Source organism: Salmo trutta, chromosome 36, assembly GCF_901001165.1.
Source record: "Salmo trutta chromosome 36, fSalTru1.1, whole genome shotgun sequence".
Classification (NCBI taxonomy): Eukaryota; Metazoa; Chordata; class Actinopteri; order Salmoniformes; family Salmonidae; genus Salmo; species Salmo trutta.
Window position 1 is genome coordinate 18,063,178 of NC_042992.1, and position 23,464 is coordinate 18,086,641.

The window sequence follows — 23,464 nt, forward strand, 5'->3', positions numbered from 1 at the left end:
ATGCGTGCATAAATGTTCATATGGGTGGTTCCAGTGGGATTAAAACCCGCCATTCTGGCGTTGCAAGCGCCGTGCTCTACCGACTGAGCCACACAGGACCAGATGATGGGATAGCGGTTCTATTATAGAAATATTACTGTGATTGTTGTTCTATTATAGAAATGTTTTTCCATTTTCCATTTCCATTTCACATGCAATTTTGCCAACTCCTCTTTGTATGTCACTTTATTTCTTGATTTTGACGTACCAGTCTTCTATTGTTGTGTGACTGCAGAAAGGGGAGACATCGTTGCACTTGGCTGCTGAGCTGCAGAAGGAGAGCGTCCACAGAGAAGGAGAAGACGTACACATTATCAAGACTCTGATGGAATATGACGCAGACATCACTGCAGCAACCAGAGAGGTATGGCACAAGGAACAGTCTGATATCATGATTTGAATCTTTGTATTTTTGTGTCAACAATAGCTATAGCATTTTATTAATTTGTCTACAAACACCCTATGCCTTGTGCCGATAGTGTTAAACAACTTGGTGGGAATTGTAACATGGATCATATTATGGAGGATCTCTACAATACAATCCCAAAAAATGTCAAGTTTTCAAGATAATACTTTCAGTATAGAGTAAAAACTGGGATGTTGATGTGTTTTGAGTGAATTATCCCTTTAAGCAATGCTGTACACTACAGCAGATGGAGGTACAGTACAATACGTTCTGTTTGGTAGCTGAATAGTAGTTAGATGTTCTGGTGTATGTTATTGAGGTGTACAGGTAAATCTGTGTCTCACTCTGTTGTTTCTCCCTGCTCTCGGCTGGTCCTGTAGACCTGTGAGACTCCCTTTCACTACTGTGCCAGAGTGGGCAACACTGACGTCCTACAGGAGATGCTCAACAGTGTTCCCTCCAGTCGCCTGCAGATGGCAGTCAACAAGCACTCCAAGGTACTGATAGAATTATGTTACTTGGGTGTTACTGGAGAGTTTCTCATGATATTTAAATATTGGTTTACTGCTGTAAAATAACTTGTACTACTGTTAAATGCGTATTTTGCGGGTGAGTATAATTCCGAAGTGGCATGAACTGCCTTCTGCCTTTTGGTTATGTAGTGTTATTGTTTTACTGAGAGGGCACTCTCTGTGGGCCCATACAGAACGGCTGGTCCCCATTGTTATTGGCTTCTGAGAGAGGTCACACAGAGGTTGTTAGAATCCTGCTTCAGAACCACGCCAGGGTGGACGTCTTTGATGAGGTGAGGGCCCTGGAATGTTTCAGACTTTTCCATTGGCTAATTCAATATACTGTACCACAACTTAACTCTGTCTCTTCAACTCTGCCACTGCCTGCTGAGCTGTAAAATGTTCATTTTGCTGAGTCACTGCAATGTGGTCATCTTGACTCAAGCAGGATAAAAGCCAAAGAAGATATGACATCGTCATGTCTGTGCTGCGTGCCCTAATAAACAAAACCCTGATGTATCCTACAGGACGGCGAGGCAAATCTCTACTTACAAAACCAAAACTAGGGTTTGTTATTGGACAAGTTTACATTGTCTCTCCCTGTTTCGGTTTCTTCCGTTTGGAGCCTAATGAACACAACTCTGATGTATCCGACAGGACGGCAAGGCAGCTCTCCACTTGGCAGCGGAGCGGGGCCACGAGGACATTGCTGACATTCTGCTGTCCCATAAGGCCTTTGTGAATGCCAAGACCAAGCTGGGCCTCACTCCACTACACCTGGGGGCCCAGAACGGCTCTGCCAGCCTGGTCAGACAACTGGTGGAGACACACCTAGCCAGCGTCGATGCTCTCTCCCTGGTCAGTGAGCTGAGCAATGACCCCTCAACTATGGAGGTCTTGAGAACATGTCCCTAGTCATAGGAAATAAAAGAGTACATTTGGTTATTATTGGGGCAGATGTCATATATATTCTCGTAGGCATCTGTGTGTAACCTTGTTTAACCTGATCTCACAAGCTCACATTCTGTTCTATTATATTGAAGTGAAACGAAATGAGTGTTGTGGTCAGTCGAGTTTCACAAGGCTAATCTGTGTGCTCAGGGGAAATAAAGTTATTATCAAACACCTAGCAAAGTCTCTTGCCATATCTTCCTCTTTCTTAAGAAATACTTTTATTTGTCCACTCCTGATCCATAAAGATAAATAAGGTGTTCTGAACCTCTGTGTGTTTGACCCCCAGACTAAGCAGACACCTCTCCACCTCGCTGCCATCAGTGGACAGCTGGATGTGTGCAGCAGCCTGCTGCATCTCAGAGCAGACATCACTGCCACAGACATAGTGAGTCTGTTTCTCTGTCTGACACTGCCTTTGTCTGTGTGTGGCTGTCTGTGCCTATTTAAATCTTGTCTGTGCTAAATAGACAAATTAAAATGTAAATCTTTCCTGAAGGAAATTTCTCTGTAGTCGTAACTTCAACAATCTCATTTTACATACCAAGTCCTGGTCTAATTTCTTCGTTATTTTACCTGTGCCTTTCCTATCAGCATGGCCAGATTCCCCCCTGGTTGCATTTAACTATCATTCATTCATCTATCCTAGCAGATGCACTTATCCAGAGCAATTAGGGTCAAGTTCCTTATTCAAGGGCACATCGACAGATTTGCCACATAGTCAGCTCTGGGATTTGAACCAGCATCTTTTCAGTTATTGGCCCAACACGCTTAACCACTAGGCTACCGGCCGCCTATCCATACATCCATTCATTGGTTAATTCAGTCAGTCATCCATCCTTCCTTTCATTTATGTCTCTCTTGTCCCCAGCACGGCCAGACGCCCCTCCACCTGGCTGCAGAGAACGACCATTCTGAGGTGGTCAAGCTGTTCCTGAAGCACCGTCCAGAGCTGGCCACCCTGGCCAATGTGAAGGGGGCCACCTGCACCCATATCGCTGCGGCCAAGGGCAGCCTGGCAGTCATCAGGGAACTGCTCAAGTTCAAACAGGGGGGAGTGACCACGCTGAGTAACAAGGTCAGAGGTCAGGGGTTAGAAGTCACAAGGAGTCAGGAAGTACTGTTTCTCTGTGCTTGGCTGAAAATGTAACATGGAAACAGAACAATAGAGAATGACAATGTTATAGAATAACACAATAATTACACATAGTGCTGCTCTGTTTTTTGTTGTTGTTGTTTTTTTACCTTTATTTATACAGGTTTTTCTCATTGAGATAACATCTCTTTTCCAAGAGAGACCTGGTCCAATAGCAGCAGGGGGAACAACGTTTCAGACAAAACAACTTACAAACACTAACACAACATTAAACAAAACACATACAGTACAACAAAAACCTTTTACGTAAAAAACACAAAAGTCTTGACTAAAACAGCTGTCCTAAAAATAATTACACTCTTCTATGATATATACATCGATCAAGTATTTAAACTCCACCAACGAAACTAGATCATCAAATTTTAAAATGTTCAGAAGAGAATTCCAGGACCACAGAGCTGAGTAACTAAAACTACCATGACCTGTCCTAATTTTTGGTACTGTTAGAAGCAAATGAGAATGGGACCGTAATTTATATTTATTTACCGACCTGACTAAAAAAGAGAAAGATATAAAATGGCATTTTACCCAATATGGCCTTATAAATCAGTGTACAGTCGTGGCCAAAAGTTTTGAGAATGACACAAATTTTAATTTCCACAAGTTTGCTGCTTCAGTGTCTTTAGATATTTTTGTCTGATGTTACTATGGAATACTGAAGTATAATTACAAGCATTTCATAAGTGTCAAAGGCTTTTATTGACAATTACATGAAGTTGATGCAAAGAGTCAATATTTGCAGTGTTGACCCTTCTTTTTCAAGACCTCTGCAATCCGCCCTGGCATACTGTCAATTAACTTCTGGGCCACATCCTGACTGATGGCAGCTCATTCTTGCATAATCAATGCTTGGAGTTTGTCAGAATTTGTGGGTTTTGTTTGTCCACCCGCCTCTTGAGGATTGACCACAAGTTCTCAATGGGATTAAGGTCTGGGGAGTTTCATGGTCTTGGACCCAAAATATTGATGTTTTGTTCCCCGAGCCACTTAGTTATCACTTTTTCCTTATGGCAAGGTGCTCCATCATGCTGGAAAAGGCATTGTTCGTCACCAAACTGTTCCTGTATGGTTGGGAGAAGTTGCTCTCGGAGGATGTGTTGGTACCATTCTTTATTCATGGCTGTGTTCTTAGGCAAAATTGTGAGTGAGCCCACTCCCTTGGCTGAGAAGCAACCCCACACATGAATGGTCTCAGGATGCTTTACTGTTGGCATGACACAGGACTGATGGTAGCACTCACCTTGTCTTCTCCGGACAAGCTTTTTTCCGGATGCCCCAAACAATCGGAAAGGGGATTCATCAGAGAAAATAACTTTACCCCAGTCCTCAGCAGTCCAATCCCTGTACCTTTTGCAGAATATCAGTCTGTCCCTGATGTTTTTCCTGGAGAGAAGTGGCTTCTTTGCTGCCCTTCTTGACACCAGGCCATCTTCCAAAAGTCTTTGCCTCACTGTGCGTGCAGATGCACTCACACCTGCCTTCTGCCATTCCTGAGCAAGCTCTGTACTGGTGGTGCCCCGATCCTGCAGCTGAATCAACTTTAGGAGACGGTCCTGGCGCTTGCTGGACTTTCTTGGGCGCCCTGAAGCCTTCTTCACAACATTTGAACCGCTCTCCTTGAAGTTCTTGATGATCCGATAAATGGTTGATTTAGGTGCAATCTTACTGGCAGCAATATCCTTGCCTGTGAAGCCCTTTTTGTGCAAAGCAATGATGACGGCACGTGTTTCCTTGCAGGTAACCATGGTTGACAGAGGAAGAACAATGATTCCAAGCACCACCCTCCTTTTGAAGCTTCCAGTCTGTTATTCGAACTCAATCAGCATGACAGAGTAATCTCCAGCCTTGTCCTCGTCAACACTCACACCTGTGTTAATGAGAGAATCACTGACATGATGTCAGCTGGTCCTTTTGTGGCAGGGCTGAAATGCAGTGGAATTTTTGGGGGTGATTCAGTTCATTTGCATGGCAAAGAGGGACTTTGCAATAAATTGCAATTCATCTGATCACTCTTCATAACATTCTGGAGTATATGCAAATTGCCATCACACAAACTGAGTACTCCCTGTAACAGCAGCACATTGATCTGGTACTGGTACTCCCTGTAACAGCAGGACATTGGTCTGGTACTGGTACTCCCTGTAATAGCAGGACATTGATCTGGTACTGGTACTCCCTGTTTATAGCTCTATTCTTGTGTATTTTATTCCTCTTGTGTTACTATGTATATTTTCTGTATTTTTTAAACTCTGCATTGTTGGGAAGTAAGAATTTCACCTTAAAGTCTACACCTGTTGTATTCGGCACATGTGACAAATAGAATTTGATTTGATATGATAATCAAAGGGATAAGGGGTGATTGATAAGCTTAGTCACCAGCTTGACTGTTTTATCCATTCTGTCCACTTTCCTTCATCCCCAGACCAATGGCTCCTGTCCTCTGCACCTGGCGTCTGCTGGGGGACACACCGAGGTGGTGAAGGTCCTCCTGGAGGCTGGGGCGTCTGTAGCTGAAGAGGACGCAGTGAGTGATGGAGAGAACACACAGCCTCACCTGGGGGGGACTAACCAAAGACTGACCGCAGACTGACCAGAAATTATGCACTGTTACTGACTGTAGCTACATTTATTCAATTCATTTTTAGGGTGTCATACAAAACCCAGTCTACAGTAAAGAATAGCTCAGCAGAGATTGATTCATTCAAAAGTAGCTCAGATCAATTCATTCAAAAGCTCATTAACTTTCTCATCTTCCCAGGAAGGGATGACAGCCATACACTTGGCAGCCAAGAACGGTCACACACACATCATGGACGTGCTGAAGGGAAGCCTCTCCTTTAAGATCACCAGCTCCAAGGTATCTGTCCCTACTCTTAAAACTAGAAAATGTTAACTACAGTTGGATACCTTATATACTGTAGTAGATACATTTGTTTAGGTATGTTGATTTAATGTGTAACTATGATCCCAGACAGGGTTGACTGCGTTGCATGTAGCAGCCCGTTTTGGTCAGGTGGACTTTGTCAGAGAGATCCTTACCAAGGTGCCGGCCACCATGCGCAGTGGCATCCCAAACAGCAACAGTGGGGAGGGAATACCAGTGCAGCAGCCCCCTTCAGAGGTAGGTAACTTTATAGTGCCAACCCCACAACTCACTTATGACCAGAAAATCAACAGTCTTCCCCCATGAATAAAAGAGTCCTTCATAAAAAGTCCTTCATTGTGTGTGTGTGTGTGTGTGCTCCAGTCAGGATACACTCCCCTGCACCTGGCTGCCCAGTCTGGCCATGAGAGTGTGGTGAGGATGCTGCTCAACTCCCCTGGTGTACAGGCAGACAAAGTGACAGACATACAGGTAAGCTTTTTTTGTGTGTGTGCGCATCCGCGTAAGTGAATATGTGTAACGTTCGTCGTTATGGGTAGACCAAGGCGCAGCGTGAGTTGGGTTCATCATCATTTTATTTAAGGTGAACCAGAAAAAAACAATAAACAACATAACGAATGAAAAGTCTTGCAGGCTTCTTACAGCTATACAAAAACAAGATCCCACAACTGAAGGTGGGAAAAAGGGCTGCCTAAGTATGATTCCCAATCAGAGACAACGATAGACAGCTGCCTCTGATTAGGAACCATACTCGGCCAAACACAAAGAAATAGAAAACATAGAATAGAACATAGAAATACAAAATCTAGAATGCCCACCCAAATTACACCCTGACCTAACCAAAATAGAGAAATAAAAGTGCTCTCTATGGTCAGGGTGTGACAATATGTGTGAATATAGCAATGCGTAAGCCCCGCTCACCTGAGGATCTGTCTTTGTCAGGCATCAATTTCCTGTTTTTGAGGGGTGCAAAATCCACTAACCTTTTACTGCAGTGTGCTAAATCAGGGTCACACAGAGTGTTTCTTGGTAGTCTTAAACAAATCTACATTGAACAAAAGTTTACACCTCACACACATGGTTATGGGCTTAAAAATTATATATAGATATAGAGCTGAAATATACACAACTTTTAGTTTGCATCCCAAGGCTTTATGTAAATCACAGAAAATTAAAATAAAGGATTTTCTGAAAAAAAATAACAAAAGAAAAGTGTTTTAATTGAATTATGAAAAATATTAATAACATTCCTCCCATGAGGCCACTAGAGGGCAATTTGGTCATTTGACTGCAAGACTGGGCATCTCGCTGGGTTGATTGCTTTCCTTTTACTCTTCATACCTTTGCCTGTTGTTTTTTACCGTTAACGTTACGACCGCCGTGTCAAACACATGTGTCAAACACATTCTGGTAATGGCTGAAATGGGCCAATGGAATACATTGTCTTTCTGTTGCATCTATAAGAACGCTAAAGCTTCATCTGGGATTTAACACATCATCTCGGCACTTACATCACAAGAAAGAAAATAATTGTGGAATTCATTTTTTGTGGAATTTAAAAAAGTAATAATTTCATACAGTTGAAATGTTTACAAATTAGATGCACTAAAATGAAAGTAACTTCCAAAAATGAACACTTGGATATTATGTCTGATCTCACAAACAATGTTAAGGATGTATAGATAGGTGTAATCTAGAGCCAAGCCTGTTGATTTTTAATCTGAGGGTATCCTGCTATTGACACACTTGTTGAATTATGCAACAGAACGTGACAACAACAGTAATTAATTAATGAGGTAGTCTAGACAGCACAGTACAGGTAGACCTAGACAGAGCAGGTGAGTACAGGTAGACCTAGACAGAGCAGGTGAGTACAGGTAGACCTAGACAGAGCAGGTGAGTACAGGTAGACCTAGACAGAGCAGGTGACAACAGGTAGACCTAGACAGAGCAGGTGACTACAGGTAGGCCTAGACAGAGCAGGTGAGTACAGGTAGACCTGGACAGAGCAGGTGAGTACAGGTAGACCTAGACAGAGCAGGTGAGTACAGGTAGACCTAGACAGAGCAGGTGAGTACAGGTAGACCTAGACAGAGCAGGTGACTACAGGTAGACCTAGACAGAGCAGGTGAGTACAGGTAGGCCTAGACAGAGCAGGTGAGTACAGGTAGACCTAGACAGAGCAGGTGAGTACAGGTAGACCTAGACAGAGCAGGTGAGTACAGGTAGGCCTAGACAGAGCAGGTGAGTACAGGTAGGCCTAGACAGAGCAGGTGAGTACAGGTAGACCTAGACAGAGCAGGTGAGTACAGGTAGACCTAGACAGAGCAGGTGAGTACAGGTAGGCCTAGACAGAGCAGGTGAGTACAGGTAGGCCTAGACAGAGCAGGTGAGTACAGGTAGACCTAGACAGAGCAGGTGAGTACAGGTAGACCTAGACAGAGCAGGTGAGTACAGGTAGGCCTAGACAGAGCAGGTGAGTACAGGTAGACCTAGACAGAGCAGGTGAGTACAGGTAGACCTAGACAGAGCAGGTGAGTACAGGTAGACCTAGACAGAGCAGGTGAGTACAGGTAGGCCTAGACAGAGCAGGTGAGTACAGGTAGGCCTAGACAGAGCAGGTGAGTACAGGTAGGCCTAGACAGAGCAGGTGAGTACAGGTAGGCCTAGACAGAGCAGGTGAGTACAGGTAGACCTAGACAGAGCAGGTGAGTACAGGTAGGCCTAGACAGAGCAGGTGAGTACAGGTAGACCTAGACAGAGCAGGTGAGTACAGGTAGACCTAGACAGAGCAGGTGAGTACAGGTAGACCTAGACAGAGCAGGTGAGTACAGGTAGGCCTAGACAGAGCAGGTGAGTACAGGTAGACCTAGACAGAGCAGGTGACTACAGGTAGAACTAGACAGAGCAGGTGAGTACAGGTAGGCCTAGACAGAGCAGGTGAGTACAGGTAGACCTAGACAGAGCAGGTGAGTACAGGTAGTCCTAGACAGAGCAGGTGAGTACAGGTAGACCTAGACAGAGAAAATTTTTCGTGGTTGCGGCCCTGTTCAATCGCTTTATGTTAATGTATTAATATATGCAAATACCCCCAGTGTATTTATGCAAATGAGGCATATATAATTTTCTTCATTTTAACACAAAATAAATAAAAAAAACCTGATACCATTACAAAATGTATATATGAGTGAATTATAAGAATTACAATATATATTATAGGAAAACTAATTGAATACCTGAATTACCACCAACATCCCTGAACTCTTTGTCTGTGGCAGTAAAATGTTTTAGGTGCTATAATTGTTTTAAAAACCTTTTAACAATTGTGATGGCCTCCCAAGTGGCACAGTGGTCGCACGACTCTCGACTCTCAACCTTCGCCTCTCCCGAGTCCGTACGGGAGTTGCAGCGATGTGACAAGACTGTAACTACCAATTGGATACCATGAAATTGGGGAGAAAAGGGGTAAAAGTAAACACAAAAAAATAAATAAATATAAATAAACAATTGTGATGACCATTGCTAGTGCATTCGGAAATTATTCAGACCCCTTGACTTTTTCTACATTTAGTTACGTTACAGCCTTATTCTAAAATGGATTACATTTTTTTTTTAACTCATCAATTTACACACAATACACCAGAATGACAAAGCAAAAAATGTTTTTACTTTAGCAAATGTATTAAAATAAAAACAGAAGTATCTTATTTACATACGTATTCAGACCCTTTGCTATGAGACTCAAAATTGCGTTTAGGTGCATCCTGTTTCCATTGATCATCCTTGATATGTTTCTACAACTTGATTGGAGTCCACCTATGGGAAATAAAATATATTGGACATGATTTGGAAAGGCACACACCTGTCTATATAAGGTCTCACAGTTGACAGTGCATGTCAAAGCAAAAACCAAGCCATGAGGTCGAAGGAATTGTCCGTAGAGCACCGAGGCAGGATTGTGTCGAGGTACAGATCTGGAGAAGGGTACCAAAAAATGTCTGCAGCATTGAATGTCCCCAAGAACACAGTGGCCTCCATCATTCTTAAATGGAAGAAATTTGGAACCACCAAGACTCTTCCCAGAGCTGGCCACCTGGCCAAACTGAGCAACCGGGGGAGAAAGGCCTTGGTCAGGGAGGTGACCAAGAACCTGATGGCCACTCTGACAAAGCTCCAGAATTCCTCTGTGGAGATGGGAGAAACTTCCAGAAGGACAACCATCTCTGCAGCACTCCACCAATCAGGCCTTTATGGTGGAGTGGCCAGACGGAAGCCACTTCTCAGTAAAAGGCACATTACAGCCCACTTAGAGTTTGCCAAAAGGTACCTAAAGGACTGTCAGACCATGAGAAACAAGATTCTCTGGTCTGATGAAACCGAGATTGAACTCTTTGGCCTGAATGCCAAGCATCACGTCTGGAGGAAACCTGGCACTATCCCTACGGTGAAGCATGGTTGTGGCAGCATCATGCTGTGGGGATGTTTTTCAGCGGCAGGGACTGGGAGACTAGTCAGGATCGAGGGGAAAAATGAACGGAGCAAAGTACAGAGAGATCCTTGATGAAAACCTGCTCTAGAGCACTCAGGACCTCAGACTGGGACTAAGGTTCACCTTCCAACAGTACAAGGACTCTAAGCACACAGCCAAGACAACAAAGGAATGGTTTCAGGACAAGTCTCTGAATGTCCTTGAGTGGTCAAGCCAGAGCCCGGACTTGAACCTGATCGAACATCTCTGGAGAGACCTGAAAATATCTGATCAGTGACGCTCCCCATCCAACCTCATAGAGCTTGAGAGGATCTGCAGAGAAGAATGGAATAAACTCCCCAAATACAGGTGTGCTAAATGCAGGTGTGCCAAGCTTGTAGCGTGATATGAAATTGTATGAAATGTATGTAATTGTATGAAATTGAAATTGTATGAAATGTATGCATTCACTACTGTAAGTCGCTCTGGATAAGAGCGTCTGCTAAATGACTAAAATGTAAAATGTAAATACATTTACATTTACATTTTAGTCATTTAGCAGACGCTCTTATCCAGAGCGACTTACAGTAGTGAATGCATACATTTCATACAATTTCATACTTTTTTTTTTTTCTGTGCTGGCCCCCCGTGGGAATCGAACCCACAACCCTGGCGTTGCAAACACCATGCTCTACCAACTGAGCTACAGGGAAGAAGACTCGAAGGCTGTAATTGCTGCCAAAGGTGCTTCAGCAAAGTACTGAGTAAAGGGTCTGAATACTTATGTAAATGTGATATTTCAGTGTTTTAGGTTTAATAAATTAGCAAAAAAATATATATATATGTTTTTGTTTTGTCATTATGGGCTATTGTGTGTAGATTGATGAGGAATAAAAACAATGTAATCCATTTTAGAATAAGGCTGTAACGTAACAAAATGTGGGAAAAATCAAGGGGTCTGAATACTTTCTGAATGCATTTTACATGAGTGTATGCATTTTGTGCAAGGGTTTATGTGTAAATGTTTGTGTGCATGTGCGCGTTTTGCAAGCTTGTGTGTGAGCATATGTGTACGGTATATATGTGTGGGGATCTGTCCCTCTCCTCAGGGCTCCACCCCCCTTCACCTGGCGGCCCAGAGTGGTCACATGTCTGTGGTGGGGCTGCTGCTGAGCCGCTCCAGCTCTCTGCTGCACCTGAGGGACAAGCAGGGCCGCACCTGTCTGCACCTGGCCGCCGCCAGCGGCCACGTGGCCATGGTCAGAGTGCTGCTGGGCCAGGGGGCCGAGATCAACCACACCGAAGAGGTAAGACTGACCTGGAGATGGAGATGTTATGGGGAGAATATGTGGATGTTATAGAACCATTAGGGAGAGAGTATGAGGATGTAAGGGGATGTTATGGAAACATGATGGAGAGAGTATGAGGATGTTATGAGGATGTAAGGGAATGTTATGGAAGCATTATGGGGAGAGTATGAGGATGTTATGAGGATGTAAGGGAATGTTATGGAAGCATTATGGGGAGAGTATGAGGATGTTATGAGGATGTAAGGGGATGTTCTGGAAACATTATGGAGAGAGTATGAGGATGTTATGAGGATGTAAGGGAATGTTATGGAAGCATTATGGGGAGAGTATGAGGATGTTATGAGGATGTAAGGGAATGTTATGGAAGCATTATGGGGAGAGTATGAGGATGTTATGAGGATGTATGGAAATGTTATGGAAACATTATGGGGAGAGTATGAGGATGTTATGAGGATGTAAGGGAATGTTATGGAAGCATTATGGGGAGAGTATGAGGATGTTATGAGGATGTAAGGGAATGTTATGGAAGCATTATGGGGAGAGTATGAGGATGTTATGAGGATGTATGGAAATGTTATGGAAACATTATGGGGAGAGTATGAGGATGTTATGAGGATGTAAGGGAATGTTATGGAAGCATTATGGGGAGAGTATGAGGGTGTTATGAGGATGTAAGGGGATGTTATGGAAGCATTATGGGGAGAGTATGAGGATGTAAGGGGATGTTATGGAAACAGTATGGGGAAAGTATGGGGATGTTATGAGGATGTAAGGGGATGTTATGGGGAGAGTATGAGGATGTAAGGGGATGTTATGGGGAGAGTATGAGGATGTTATGGAAACATTATTGGGAGAATATGAGGATGTTATGGAAACATTATGGGGAGAGTATGAGGATGTAAGAGGATGTTATGGAAACGTTATGGGGAGAGTATGAGAATGTTATAGAAACATTATGGGGAGAGTATAGGGATGTTATGGAAACTTTATGGGGAGAGTATGAGGATGTTATGGAAACTTTATGGGGAGAGTATGAGGATGTAAGGGGATGTTATGGAAACGTTATGGGGAGAGTATAAGGATGTTATGAGGATGTAAGGGAATGTTATGGAAACATTATGGGGAGAGTATGAGAATGTTATATAAACATTATGGGGAGAGTATGAGGATGTAAGGGGATGTTATGGAAACATTATGGGGCGAGTATGAGGGTGTAAGGGGATGTTATGGAAACATTATGGGTAAAGTATTGGGATGTAAGGGGATGTTATGGAAACATTATGGAGAGAGTATGAGGATGTTATGGAAACATTATGGGGAGAGTATGAGGATGTAAGGGGATGTTATGGAAACGTTATGGGAAGAGTATGAGGATGTAAGGGGATGTTATGGAAACATTATGGGGAGAGTATGAGGATGTTATGAGGATGTAAGGGAATGTTATGGAAACATTATGGGGAGAGTATGAGGATGTTATGAGGATGTAAGTGTCACGTCCTGACCAGTTAAAGGGGTTGTTGTTATTATAGTTTGGTCAGGGCGTGGCAGGGGTGTGGCAGGGGGTGTTTGTTTAGGGTGTTTCGGGGTGTTTTGGTTTATGTTCTATGTTAGTGTAATTCTATGTTCACTCTATTTGTTCTATTTCTAAGCGTAGTTTATTGGGTTGACCTTCAATTGGAGGCAGCTGTTCCTCGTTGCCTCTAATTGAAGGTCCTATTTAATAGAGGTGTTTTTGTCATGGGATTTGTGCGTAGTTGTTTCTCTGTATAGTCATTTTGTCCTTACTAGACTGTTTTTTCATCGTTGTTTTCTTTAAGTGTTTTGTATCACGTTTCTTTATATATAAAGAAGAAGATGAGCACTTACATTCCCGCTGCGTTTTGGTCCACTCCATACGACGAACGTGACAGAACTACCTACCACCAACGGACCAAGCAGCGGAGGATGGAGCAGCAAAGGTATTTGGAATCATGGACATGGGAGGAAATTTTGGACGGGGCAGGACCTTGGCACCAGGCTGGGGAGTACCGGCGACCTAAGGAGGAGCTGGAGGCAGCCAAGGCGGAGCGGCGCCATTATGAGGCATTATACGCACAGATTGGCAAGTGTGAGAGGCAGCCCCAAGAAATGTTTTGGGGGGGCACACAGGAAGGGTGGCTAGGTCAGGTAATAGACCTAAGCCAACTCCCCGTGCTTATTATGGGAAGCAGCGGATCAAGAGAGCACCATGCTATGTGGATGTGCGCACGATCTCGCCCATGCGCACGCACAGTCCGGTGCGAGCGATCCCAGCCCCTCGCAAGTGCTGTGCTAGAGTGAGCACTCAGCCAGAAGGGGTTGTGTGCTCCAGACCTCCAGTGGTTATTCATGGCCCGGTGTATCCAGTTCCTGCTCCTCGCACTAGCCTTGAGGTGCATGTCTCCAGTCTGGTACCTCCAGTACCAGCACCACGCACTAGGCTTCCAGTGCGTCAGCCCAGTCCAGTATGTCCTGTTCCTGCTCCTCGCACTAGCCTTGGGGTGCGTGTCTTCAGTCTGGTACCTCCAGTACCAGCCCCACGCACTAGGCTTCCAGTGTGTCAGCCCAGTCCAGTACGTCCTGTTCCTGCTCCTCGCACTAGCCTTGTGGTGCGTGTCTCCAGTCTGGTACTTCCAGTACCAGCCCCACGCACTAGGCTTCCAGTGCGCAGTCCCCGTCCAGAGCTTCCGACGACAGTACCCTGTCCAGAGCTTCCGACCACAGTTCCCCGTCTAGAGCTTCCGACAACAGTTCCCCGTCCAGAGCTTCCGACAACAGTTCCCCGTCCAGAGCTTCCGGCGACAGTTCCCCGTCCGGAGCTTCCGGCGACAGTTCCCCGTCCAGAGCTTCCGGCGACAGTGCCCCGTCTAGAGCTTCCAGCGACAGTTTCCCATCCAGTGCTTCCGGCGATGTTCTACAGTCCAGAGCCTGCAGAGACGGCCCACAGTCCGAAGCCTGCAGAAACGGCCCACAGTCCGGAGCCTGCAGAAACGGCCCACAGTCCGGAGCCAGCAGAGACGGCCCACAGTCCGGAGCCAGCAGAGACGGCCCACAGTCCGGAGCCAGCAGAGACGGCCCACAGTCCGGAGCCTGCAGAGACGGCCCACAGTCCGGAGCCTGCAGAGACGGCCCACAGTCCGGAGCCTGCAGAGACGGCCCACAGTCCGGAGCCTGCAGAGACGGCCCACAGTCCGGAGCCTGCAGAGACGGCCCACAGTCCGGAGCCTGCAGAGACGGCCCACAGTCCGGAGCCTGCAGAGACGGCCCACAGTCCGGAGCCTGCTGAGACGGCCCACAGTTCGGAGCCAATAGAGATGGCCTACCGTCCAGAACCGGCGCAGCCAGAGTCGCCCTACAGTCCGGAACCGGCGCAGCCAGAGCCGCCCTACAGTCCCGAACCGGCACAGCCAGAGCCGCCCTACAGTCCGGAACCGGCGCAGCCAGAGTCGCCCTCCAGGCCAGAGCTCCCAGAGTCACCCTCCAGTCCGAGTTCTCCAGCGGCGCGCATCAGCCCAAGGTCTCCAGCGACGCGCATCAGCCCGAGGTCTCCAGCAACGCGCATCAGCCCGAGGTCTCCAGCGACGCGCATCAGCCCAAGGTCTCCAGCGATGCGCCTTAGCCCTAAGTCTTCAGCGGGGGTGGACAGGTTAGGTTGGGGACTAAGGCCGGGGCCTGAGCCACCTCCGTAGTTGGAGGATTGGGAAGGGGGGGAAGCACGGGAGCCGTCGGTGACGGTAGACACCCTCCCTTCCCTCCCTTTAGTTTGGGATTATTTTTTGTTTGTTTTTGGGGTTATTGTATTAGGTTTTGTTTTGTTGTTTCAGGTGCATCCGGGGTCTGCACCTTTGGGGGGGGGGTACTGTCACGTCCTGACCAGTAAAAGGGGTTGTTTGTTGTTATAGTTTGGTCAGGGCGTGGCAGGGGGTGTTTGTTTAGGGTTTTTCGGGGTGTTTTGGTTTATGTTCTATGTTAGTGTATTTCTATGTTCGTTCTATTTGTTCTATTTCTATGCGTAGTTTATTGGGTTGACCTTCAATTGGAGGCAGCTGTTCCTCATTGCCTCTAATTGAAGGTCCTATTTAATAGAGGTGTTTTTGTCGTGGGATTTGTGTGTAGTTGTTTCTCTGTATAGTCATTTTGTCCTTACGAGACTGTTTTTTCGTCATTGTTTTGTTTAAGTGGTTTGTATCACGTTTCTTTATATATAAAGAAGAAGATGAGCACTTTACAATCCCGCTGCGTTTTGGTCCACTCCATACGACGAACGTGACAGTAAGGGGATGTTATAGAAACATTGCAGGGAGAGTGTGAGGATGTAAGAGGATGTTATGGAAACGTTATTGGGAGAGTATGAGGATGTAAGGGGATGTTATGGAAACATTATGGGAAGAGTATGAAGATGTAAGGGGATGTTATGGAAACGTTATGGGATAGTATTAGGATGTTATGGAAACTTTATGGGGAGAGTATGAGGATGTAAGTGGATGTTATGGAAACATTATGGGGAGAGTATGAGGATGTAAGGGGATGTTATGGGGAGAGTATGAGGATGTTATGAGGATGTTATGAGGATGTAAGTGAATGTTATGGAAACATTATGGGGAGAGTATGAGGATGTTATGGAAACTTTATGGGGAGAGTATGAGGATGTAAGTGGATGTTATGGAAACATTATGGGGAGAGTATGAAAGGGGATGTTATGGGGAGAGTATGAGGATGTTATGAGGATGTTATGAGGATGTAAGTGAATGTTATGGAAACATTATGGGGAGAGTATGAGGATGTAAGGGGATGTTATGGAAACATTATGGGGAGAGTATGAGGATGTAAGAGGATGTTATGGAAACGTTATTGGGAGACTATGAGGATGTTATGGAAACATTATGGGGAGAGTATGAGGATGTAAGGGGATGTTATGGAAACGTTATGGGGATAGTATGAGGATGTTATGGGGATGTAAGTGAATGTTATGGAAACATTATGGGGAGAGTATGAGGATGTAAGAGGATGTTATGGAAACGTTATGGGGAGAGTATGAGGATGTAAGGGGGATGTTATGGAAACATTATGGGGAGAGTATGAGGATGTAAGGGGATGTTATGGAAACGTTATGGGGAGAGTATGAGGATGTTATGAGGATGTAAGGGAATATTATGGAAACATTATTGGGAGAGTATGAGGATGTTATGAAAACATTATGGGGAGAGCATGAGGATGTAAGGGAATGTTATGGAAACATTATGGGGAGAGTATGAGGATGTTATGAGGATGTATGGAAATGTTATGGAAACATTATGGGGAGAGTATAGGGATGTTATGAGGATGTAAGGGGATGTTATGGAAACGTTATATGGAGAGTATGAGGATGTTATGGAGACATTATTGAGAGAGTTGGAGGATGTTTTGGAAACATTATGGGAGAGTATGAGGATGTTATGGAAATATTATGGAGAGAGTATGAGGATGTTATGGAGACATTATTGGGAGAGTATGAGGATGTTATGGTGACAATAATTTTAAAAAACTATTCCAGATCACACACTAATTCCATTGACACCTGCCCCCCCCCCCCCCCCCCCCCCCCCCAATTCTAGAGTGGCTGGACCCCGCTCCACTACGCAGCCAAAGCAGGCTGTCTGGACATGGTGCGGTTCCTGGTGGAGAGTGGGGCGTCGGCCAGTATAGAGTGCCATGGGCGACGAACGCCACTGCAGTACGCTGCCGGGGATAACCACCAGGGGACGGTTAGCTTTCTGCTACGACGAGAAGAGAACAACATACTGAGACTGCTGGAGGACAGGAAGGTTGGTGTTCTCTCTCTCTTTCTGGCTGTCGTTCTGCCCCTGAGCAAGGCAGTTAACCCACTGTTCCCCGGGCGCCGAAGACGTGGATGTTGATTAAGGCAGCCCCCCGCACCTCTCTGATTCAGAGGGGTTGGGTTAAATGTGGAAGACACATTTCAGTTGAAGGCATTCAGTTGTACAACTGACTAGGTATCCCCTTTCCCTTTCAATATTCTCCCTATAATTTCTACTTTCTTTCTAGTCTAACCACAAGATGTCAGCAAACCACAATTTTAATAGAACTGGCACTGCCAGAACATATTTAAATCAATGTTGCTGATCAGTACCTAGTTTGTGTTTGACCTGATGGTGTGTTGGTGTGTGTTGTCTGTAGTTTGTGTTTGACCTGATGCTGTGTGTTGGTGTGTGTTGTCTGTAGTTTGTGTTTGACCTGATGGTGTGTTGGTGTGTGTTGTCTGTAGTTTGTGTTTGACCTGATGCTGTGTGTTGGTGTGTGTTGTCTGTAGTTTGTGTTTGACCTGATGGTGTGTGTTGTCTGTAGTTTGTGTTTGACCTGATGGTGTGTGTTGTCTGTAGTTTGTGTTTGACCTGATGGTGGTGTGTTGTCTGTAGTTTGTGTTTGACCTGATGGTGTGTGTTGTCTGTAGTTTGTGTTTGACCTGATGGTGGTGTGTTGTCTGTAGTTTGTGTTTGACCTGATGGTGGTGTGTTGTCTGTAGTTTGTGTTTGACCTGATGGTGGTGTGTGTTGTCTGTAGTTTGTGTTTGACCTGATGGTGGTGTGTGTTGTCTGTAGTTTGTGTTTGACCTGATGGTGGTGTGTGTTGTCTGTAGTTTGTGTTTGACCTGATGGTGGTGTGTGTTGTCTGTAGTTTGTGTTTGACCTGATGGTGGTGTGTTTTCTGTAGTTTGTGTTTGACCTGATGGTGTGTGGGAAACTGAACTCCAACACTACTCTGGAGGAGCTAGTTCTTCACTCTGCTGCTCCCCTGGACACGGCCGTGCGTCTGTCCCGAGCCCTGAGCCTAGCCGCCCTCAGGGAGAAGGAGCGCTACGTGGACCTCCAGGCGGCAGCCCACCACTGTGAAAGCCTGGCCTCCGACCTGCTCAGCATGGCCTCGGCCGGGGGGAGGGGGGCCGGCGCCGTACTCAGGGCGGTGGACCATAAAGGGGCCAGCGTGCTGGACTGCCTGATCGAGGGGAGGCAGAAGGGAGTGGTGGCCCACCCGGCTGTCCAGAAGTACATGACGGAGGTGTGGTATGGCAGTCTGCAGTGGGACTCCTGGAGGATCCTGCTGTTGTTTTTTGGCCTACTGCTCTGCCCTCCACTGTGGCTGTTCCTCTCACTGCCTCTCAAACACAGGTACAGAGTAGACTTTCATAGATACAGGTTCATAGCCTTTATTAATGGGAGCCCTTTTGAGGCTAACCCACTGGACACACAACGTCATTTCAACGTGGAAATTTGGGTAATATTTGGTAGATATTGATAAATGAGATTTCAACCTTTATTTACCAACTCAGAAAGTCAGCCAGAAGTTTGTAGAATTACCAATGTGTTATCACTATGCTTTCAACCAACTAAAAGCAGAACCAAGTTCCAATGGGAAAACAATGTCAGGTTTTTGGTTCATCTAAATGTGTTATCACTGTGCTTTCAACCATTTAAAAGCAAAATGGGAAAACAATGTCAGATATTTTGTATTTATACAACAAATGGATGTGTTATCCCTGTGCTTCATCTAATAGCACAACCAAATGACCTGGATAGCAGTTGAGATTACATTAAAAGTACATGGTGCAAGTGATCAATGCTGTTCGAGATTCTGCACAGATGTTTATGTTGTGAAGATCTCCACAGACCTGAGACCTTTGCATGCAATCTTGAACATGCACGCTTTCTATGATTACATAACAAAACATTTATAGTTACAGTAGGCTAACCTCAAACTGTGGCCATGGATGTGTTACTCATTTTAAGGCTGAATAAATGCTGTTACATTAGTTTGTAGTTTGCCTTAACTTTAGGCTATTTACTGTATTACAAAATAATATTGAATTGTGTTTTGTTGTCAACGCAACCAAATATCACCATTTAAAGGATAATGGTTGAATAGTTTCATCTGAGCCGCTGGCTTAATCCTGATTTAGTCTGGCTTTAATTCCAGTTTTTCTACAAATCAATAATTTATATGTTGGATTCAAGTCTCCATCTCAACCAATAATCAAAGTTAAAGTTAAAATCAAATCAAACTTTATTTAAAGTGCATTTCAAGTTTTATTTGATTTAGTCCTATTCTTTAACTTAGATTTTTGGTTGAGATGGAGACGTGAATCGAACATATCTATTACTAATTTGTAGACAAACTGTAATTAAAGCCAGACTAAGTCAGTGGCACAGATGGAACTATCCAAGCAGAAGATGAATCTCCTTTAAATGTTCATATTTGGTTGCATTGACAACAAACACAATTCTATATCCAGTTTGCCTACAAATGAATAATTGATATGTTAGATTAACATCTCCAACTCAACCAAAAATGGAAGTTCAAGAATAGGACTAAATCTAATCTTATCGAAGTTTAAATGTACTTTAAAGAAAGTTTGATTTGATTTAGTCGTATTCTTTAACTTAGATTTTTGGTTGAGATGGAGACGTGACTCTAACATATTAATGATTAACTTGAAGATTACATTTGAAATCGACCAAAGTTTGAAACCTTAGGGCTATATGTATTGTCTATTTTTAGTTAAACCATGGGTTGAATTGAAGCAATAGCTGTTGATGACATCCCAAATGCTGCATAGACCTAAATAGTCTCATTGATAATATATGACCTATAAAGTATGGTTACATTTCATTTGCTCTGTTAAACCTACCATTTGGAATAATTTAGATAGATACAGTGAATATATTTAGTTATTACGAGATCTCTCAATAATCATTCATGGGTAGTAGTCAGTGACCAACGTCAACACTAAGCAGGGCCAGGCTTGGTTAAAACCCTGCATGGGAGACCTAATAAATAGCAGGGTTTTTTTTCTGATCATGTATATTTTTTACAATGATGACATAATCCTGTGGTTGAGATTCCACCCTCAAAACAACTGTTTTTTTTTCAAATCCAATGTGTTTTTCACTTAGATTCCTTGTCACAATACATTGAGAAATTACATTGAAACAACGCTGAGTCAACCAGTTTGTGCCGAGTGGGATGTGTTTACATTCAAACATTGTATCTCAAACTCTACCAGTTACAAAAAGAGAACTAAGACTCGCTATTTTTGACCAATCGTGAATCAATTATTCAGCAATTAACTTAAAACATATAAACTCCTCCGGGGAATCAATGACAGTTTTGTATGATAGTTGATTGCCAGACAATATTATCTTGGGATTGAATATTATTTTAGGATTTAATGTAAAGTCTTTCAAAACCACACCAGGTTCAACACCATCCCCATCGTGAAGTTCATGAGCTACCTGGTGTCCCACATCTTTCTCCTGGCCCTCTTCATCCTCACCATCGCCTACCCCCCGCTGAATCCCATCCACCTGGGTCACCTGCTGCCTGGATGGAGTGAGTGGCTGCTGCTGGCCTGGCTGGGGGGCATGCTGGTGTCTGAGCTCACTCAGCCAGGGGAGCGCCATGGCCTAGCCTGGATCCGAGTGCTTGTCCTGGGCTTCTCCACCGCTGCCTTGCTCTGCCATCTCCTGGCCCTGGTTTTCCAGCTCTGGCCCCCCGCCGATCTCTACTGCCTTTTCACCCGAAACGTCCTACTAGCCGTGGCCATGACTCTAGGCTTCATCCAGCTGCTGGAGTTCCTGACCTTCCACCACCTGTTCGGCCCCTGGGCCATCATCATCAGGTGAGAGAAGATCAGTGGAGAAAACTATACAAGTAGGCTATTTACTAGGTAGGAGCAGATCAACATGTCAGCAGGACTGATACTGCAACAGGTCTTCCTCTGCTCCTACAGTGCATTTGGAAAATATTCAGACCCCTTGACTTTTTCCACATTTTGTTACGTTACAGCCTTATTCTAAAACGGATTAAATAGTTTTTTCCCCTCATCAATCGACACACAATACCCCATAATGACAAAGCAAATAAAGGTTTTTAGAAATGTTTGCACATTTATTAAAAAATAAAATCTGAGATATTACATAAGTATTCAGACGCTTTGCTCAGTACTTTGTTGAAGCACCTTTGACAGTGATTACAGCCTGGAGTCTCCTTGGGTATGACGCTACAAGCTTGGCACACCTGTATTTGCTTCCGTCTGGCCACTCTTCCATAAAGGCCTGATTGGTGGAGTGCTGCAGAGATGGTTGTCCTTCTGGAAGGTTCTCCCATCTCCACCTCACTGACCAAGGCCCTTCTCCCCGATTGCTCAGTTTGGCCGGGCGGCCAGCTCTAGGAAGAGTCTTGGTGGTTCCAAACTTCTTCAATGCTGCAGAATTTTTTTGGTACCCTTCCCCAGATCTGTGCCTCGACACAATCCTGTCTCGGAGCTCTACGGACAATTCCTTCAACCTCATGGCTTTGCTCTGACATGCATTGTCAACTGTGGTACCTTACTGTGGTACAGGTGTGTGCCTTTCCAAATCATGTCCAATCAATTGAATTTACCACAGGTTGACTCCAATCAAGTTGTAGATCAATGGAAACAGGATGCACCTGAGCTCAATTTTGAGTCTCATAGCAAAGGGTCTGAATACATACATAAATAACGTATTTCTGTTTTTTCTTTTTAATACATTTGCAAAATTTTCTAGAAACCTGTTTCCCTTTGTCATTACGGGGTATTGACTGTAGATTGATGAGGGAAAAACATTGAATCCATTTTAGAATAAGCTGTAACGTAACAAAATGTTTAAAAAGTCAAGGGGTCTGAATACTTTCCGAATGCCCTGTACCTCTGTAAATATGTTGTTATTGTTCACTTAAGTATTATCTGCAACAATAAGGCCTTATTTTTGATTTTTTTTGGCTTCTATCCTCATCAGTGACCTGATGAAGGATCTGGGAAGGTTTGCCGTCATCCTGGTGCTCTTCCACATCGCCTTCACCATGAGCTTGTGTGCCGTCTACAATGCCACCTTTGAGAAGCCAACGACAGCAAGCCACACCCCTCGGAACGTGTCGGTCCTGCTCTTCTTTGCCCTTTTCGGCCTGACGGAGCCTAATGATATGCCTACGTTGGAGGGCTTGCCCCCGGCTGCCGAGGTGGTGGCCCAACTGGTGTTTGGCATCTACCTGGTGGTGACGGTGATCGTGCTGATCAACCTGCTCATTGCCATGATGAGTGACACCTACCAGCGCATTCAGGCCCGCTCGGACACTGAGTGGAAGTTTGGCCGGGCCGTGCTCATACGGGACATGAGTAGGAAGTCGGGCACGCCGTCTCCATTCAACCTCTTCACCAACCTCTTCTTCTTCGCCAAGGTGCTTTGCAAACATGGAGGTGAGTTTCATACTTGTCTTCCTACCTTGTTCAGGGAATTCATAGATTCAATATCGGCAGTTTTAACCACTACAAATTATTGTTTCTCAAGGAGGCAAACCATGAGTGTCATGCTACATCATGTATTATATATACACTGAGTATACAAAACATTATGGACACCTGCTCTTTCCATGACATTGACTGACCAGGTGAATCCAGGTGAAAGCTATGATCCCTTATTGATGTCACTTGTTAAATCCACTTCAATCAGTGCAGATGAAGGGGAGGTGACAGGTTAAAGAAGGATTTTTAAGCCTTGAGACAATTGAGACATGAATTGTGTATGTGTGCCATTCAGAGGAAGAATGGGCAAGACAAAAGATTTAAGTACATTTGAACAGGATATGGTAGTAGGAGCCAGGCACACTGGTTTGTGTCAACAACTGCAACGCTGCTGGGTTTTTGA

General features: G+C 44.7%; 1 protein-coding gene across 1 annotated transcript in view; it reads left to right on the forward strand.

Moving 5' to 3' along the window:
* trpn1 (transient receptor potential cation channel, subfamily N, member 1) overlaps positions 1–23,464 on the forward strand; it is a 45,032-nt gene that overhangs the window by 18,269 nt on the left and 3,299 nt on the right. The window contains exons 14-28 of the mRNA XM_029734880.1: positions 275–403; positions 826–942; positions 1,152–1,250; positions 1,615–1,815; positions 2,198–2,296; positions 2,780–2,986; positions 5,487–5,588; positions 5,823–5,921; positions 6,036–6,185; positions 6,312–6,419; positions 11,526–11,723; positions 17,339–17,548; positions 18,456–18,910; positions 20,995–21,417; positions 22,559–23,016. Coding sequence (XP_029590740.1) covers positions 275–403; positions 826–942; positions 1,152–1,250; positions 1,615–1,815; positions 2,198–2,296; positions 2,780–2,986; positions 5,487–5,588; positions 5,823–5,921; positions 6,036–6,185; positions 6,312–6,419; positions 11,526–11,723; positions 17,339–17,548; positions 18,456–18,910; positions 20,995–21,417; positions 22,559–23,016 — 3,055 coding nt within the window. The remainder of the gene's footprint in view (positions 1–274; positions 404–825; positions 943–1,151; positions 1,251–1,614; positions 1,816–2,197; positions 2,297–2,779; positions 2,987–5,486; positions 5,589–5,822; positions 5,922–6,035; positions 6,186–6,311; positions 6,420–11,525; positions 11,724–17,338; positions 17,549–18,455; positions 18,911–20,994; positions 21,418–22,558; positions 23,017–23,464) is intronic.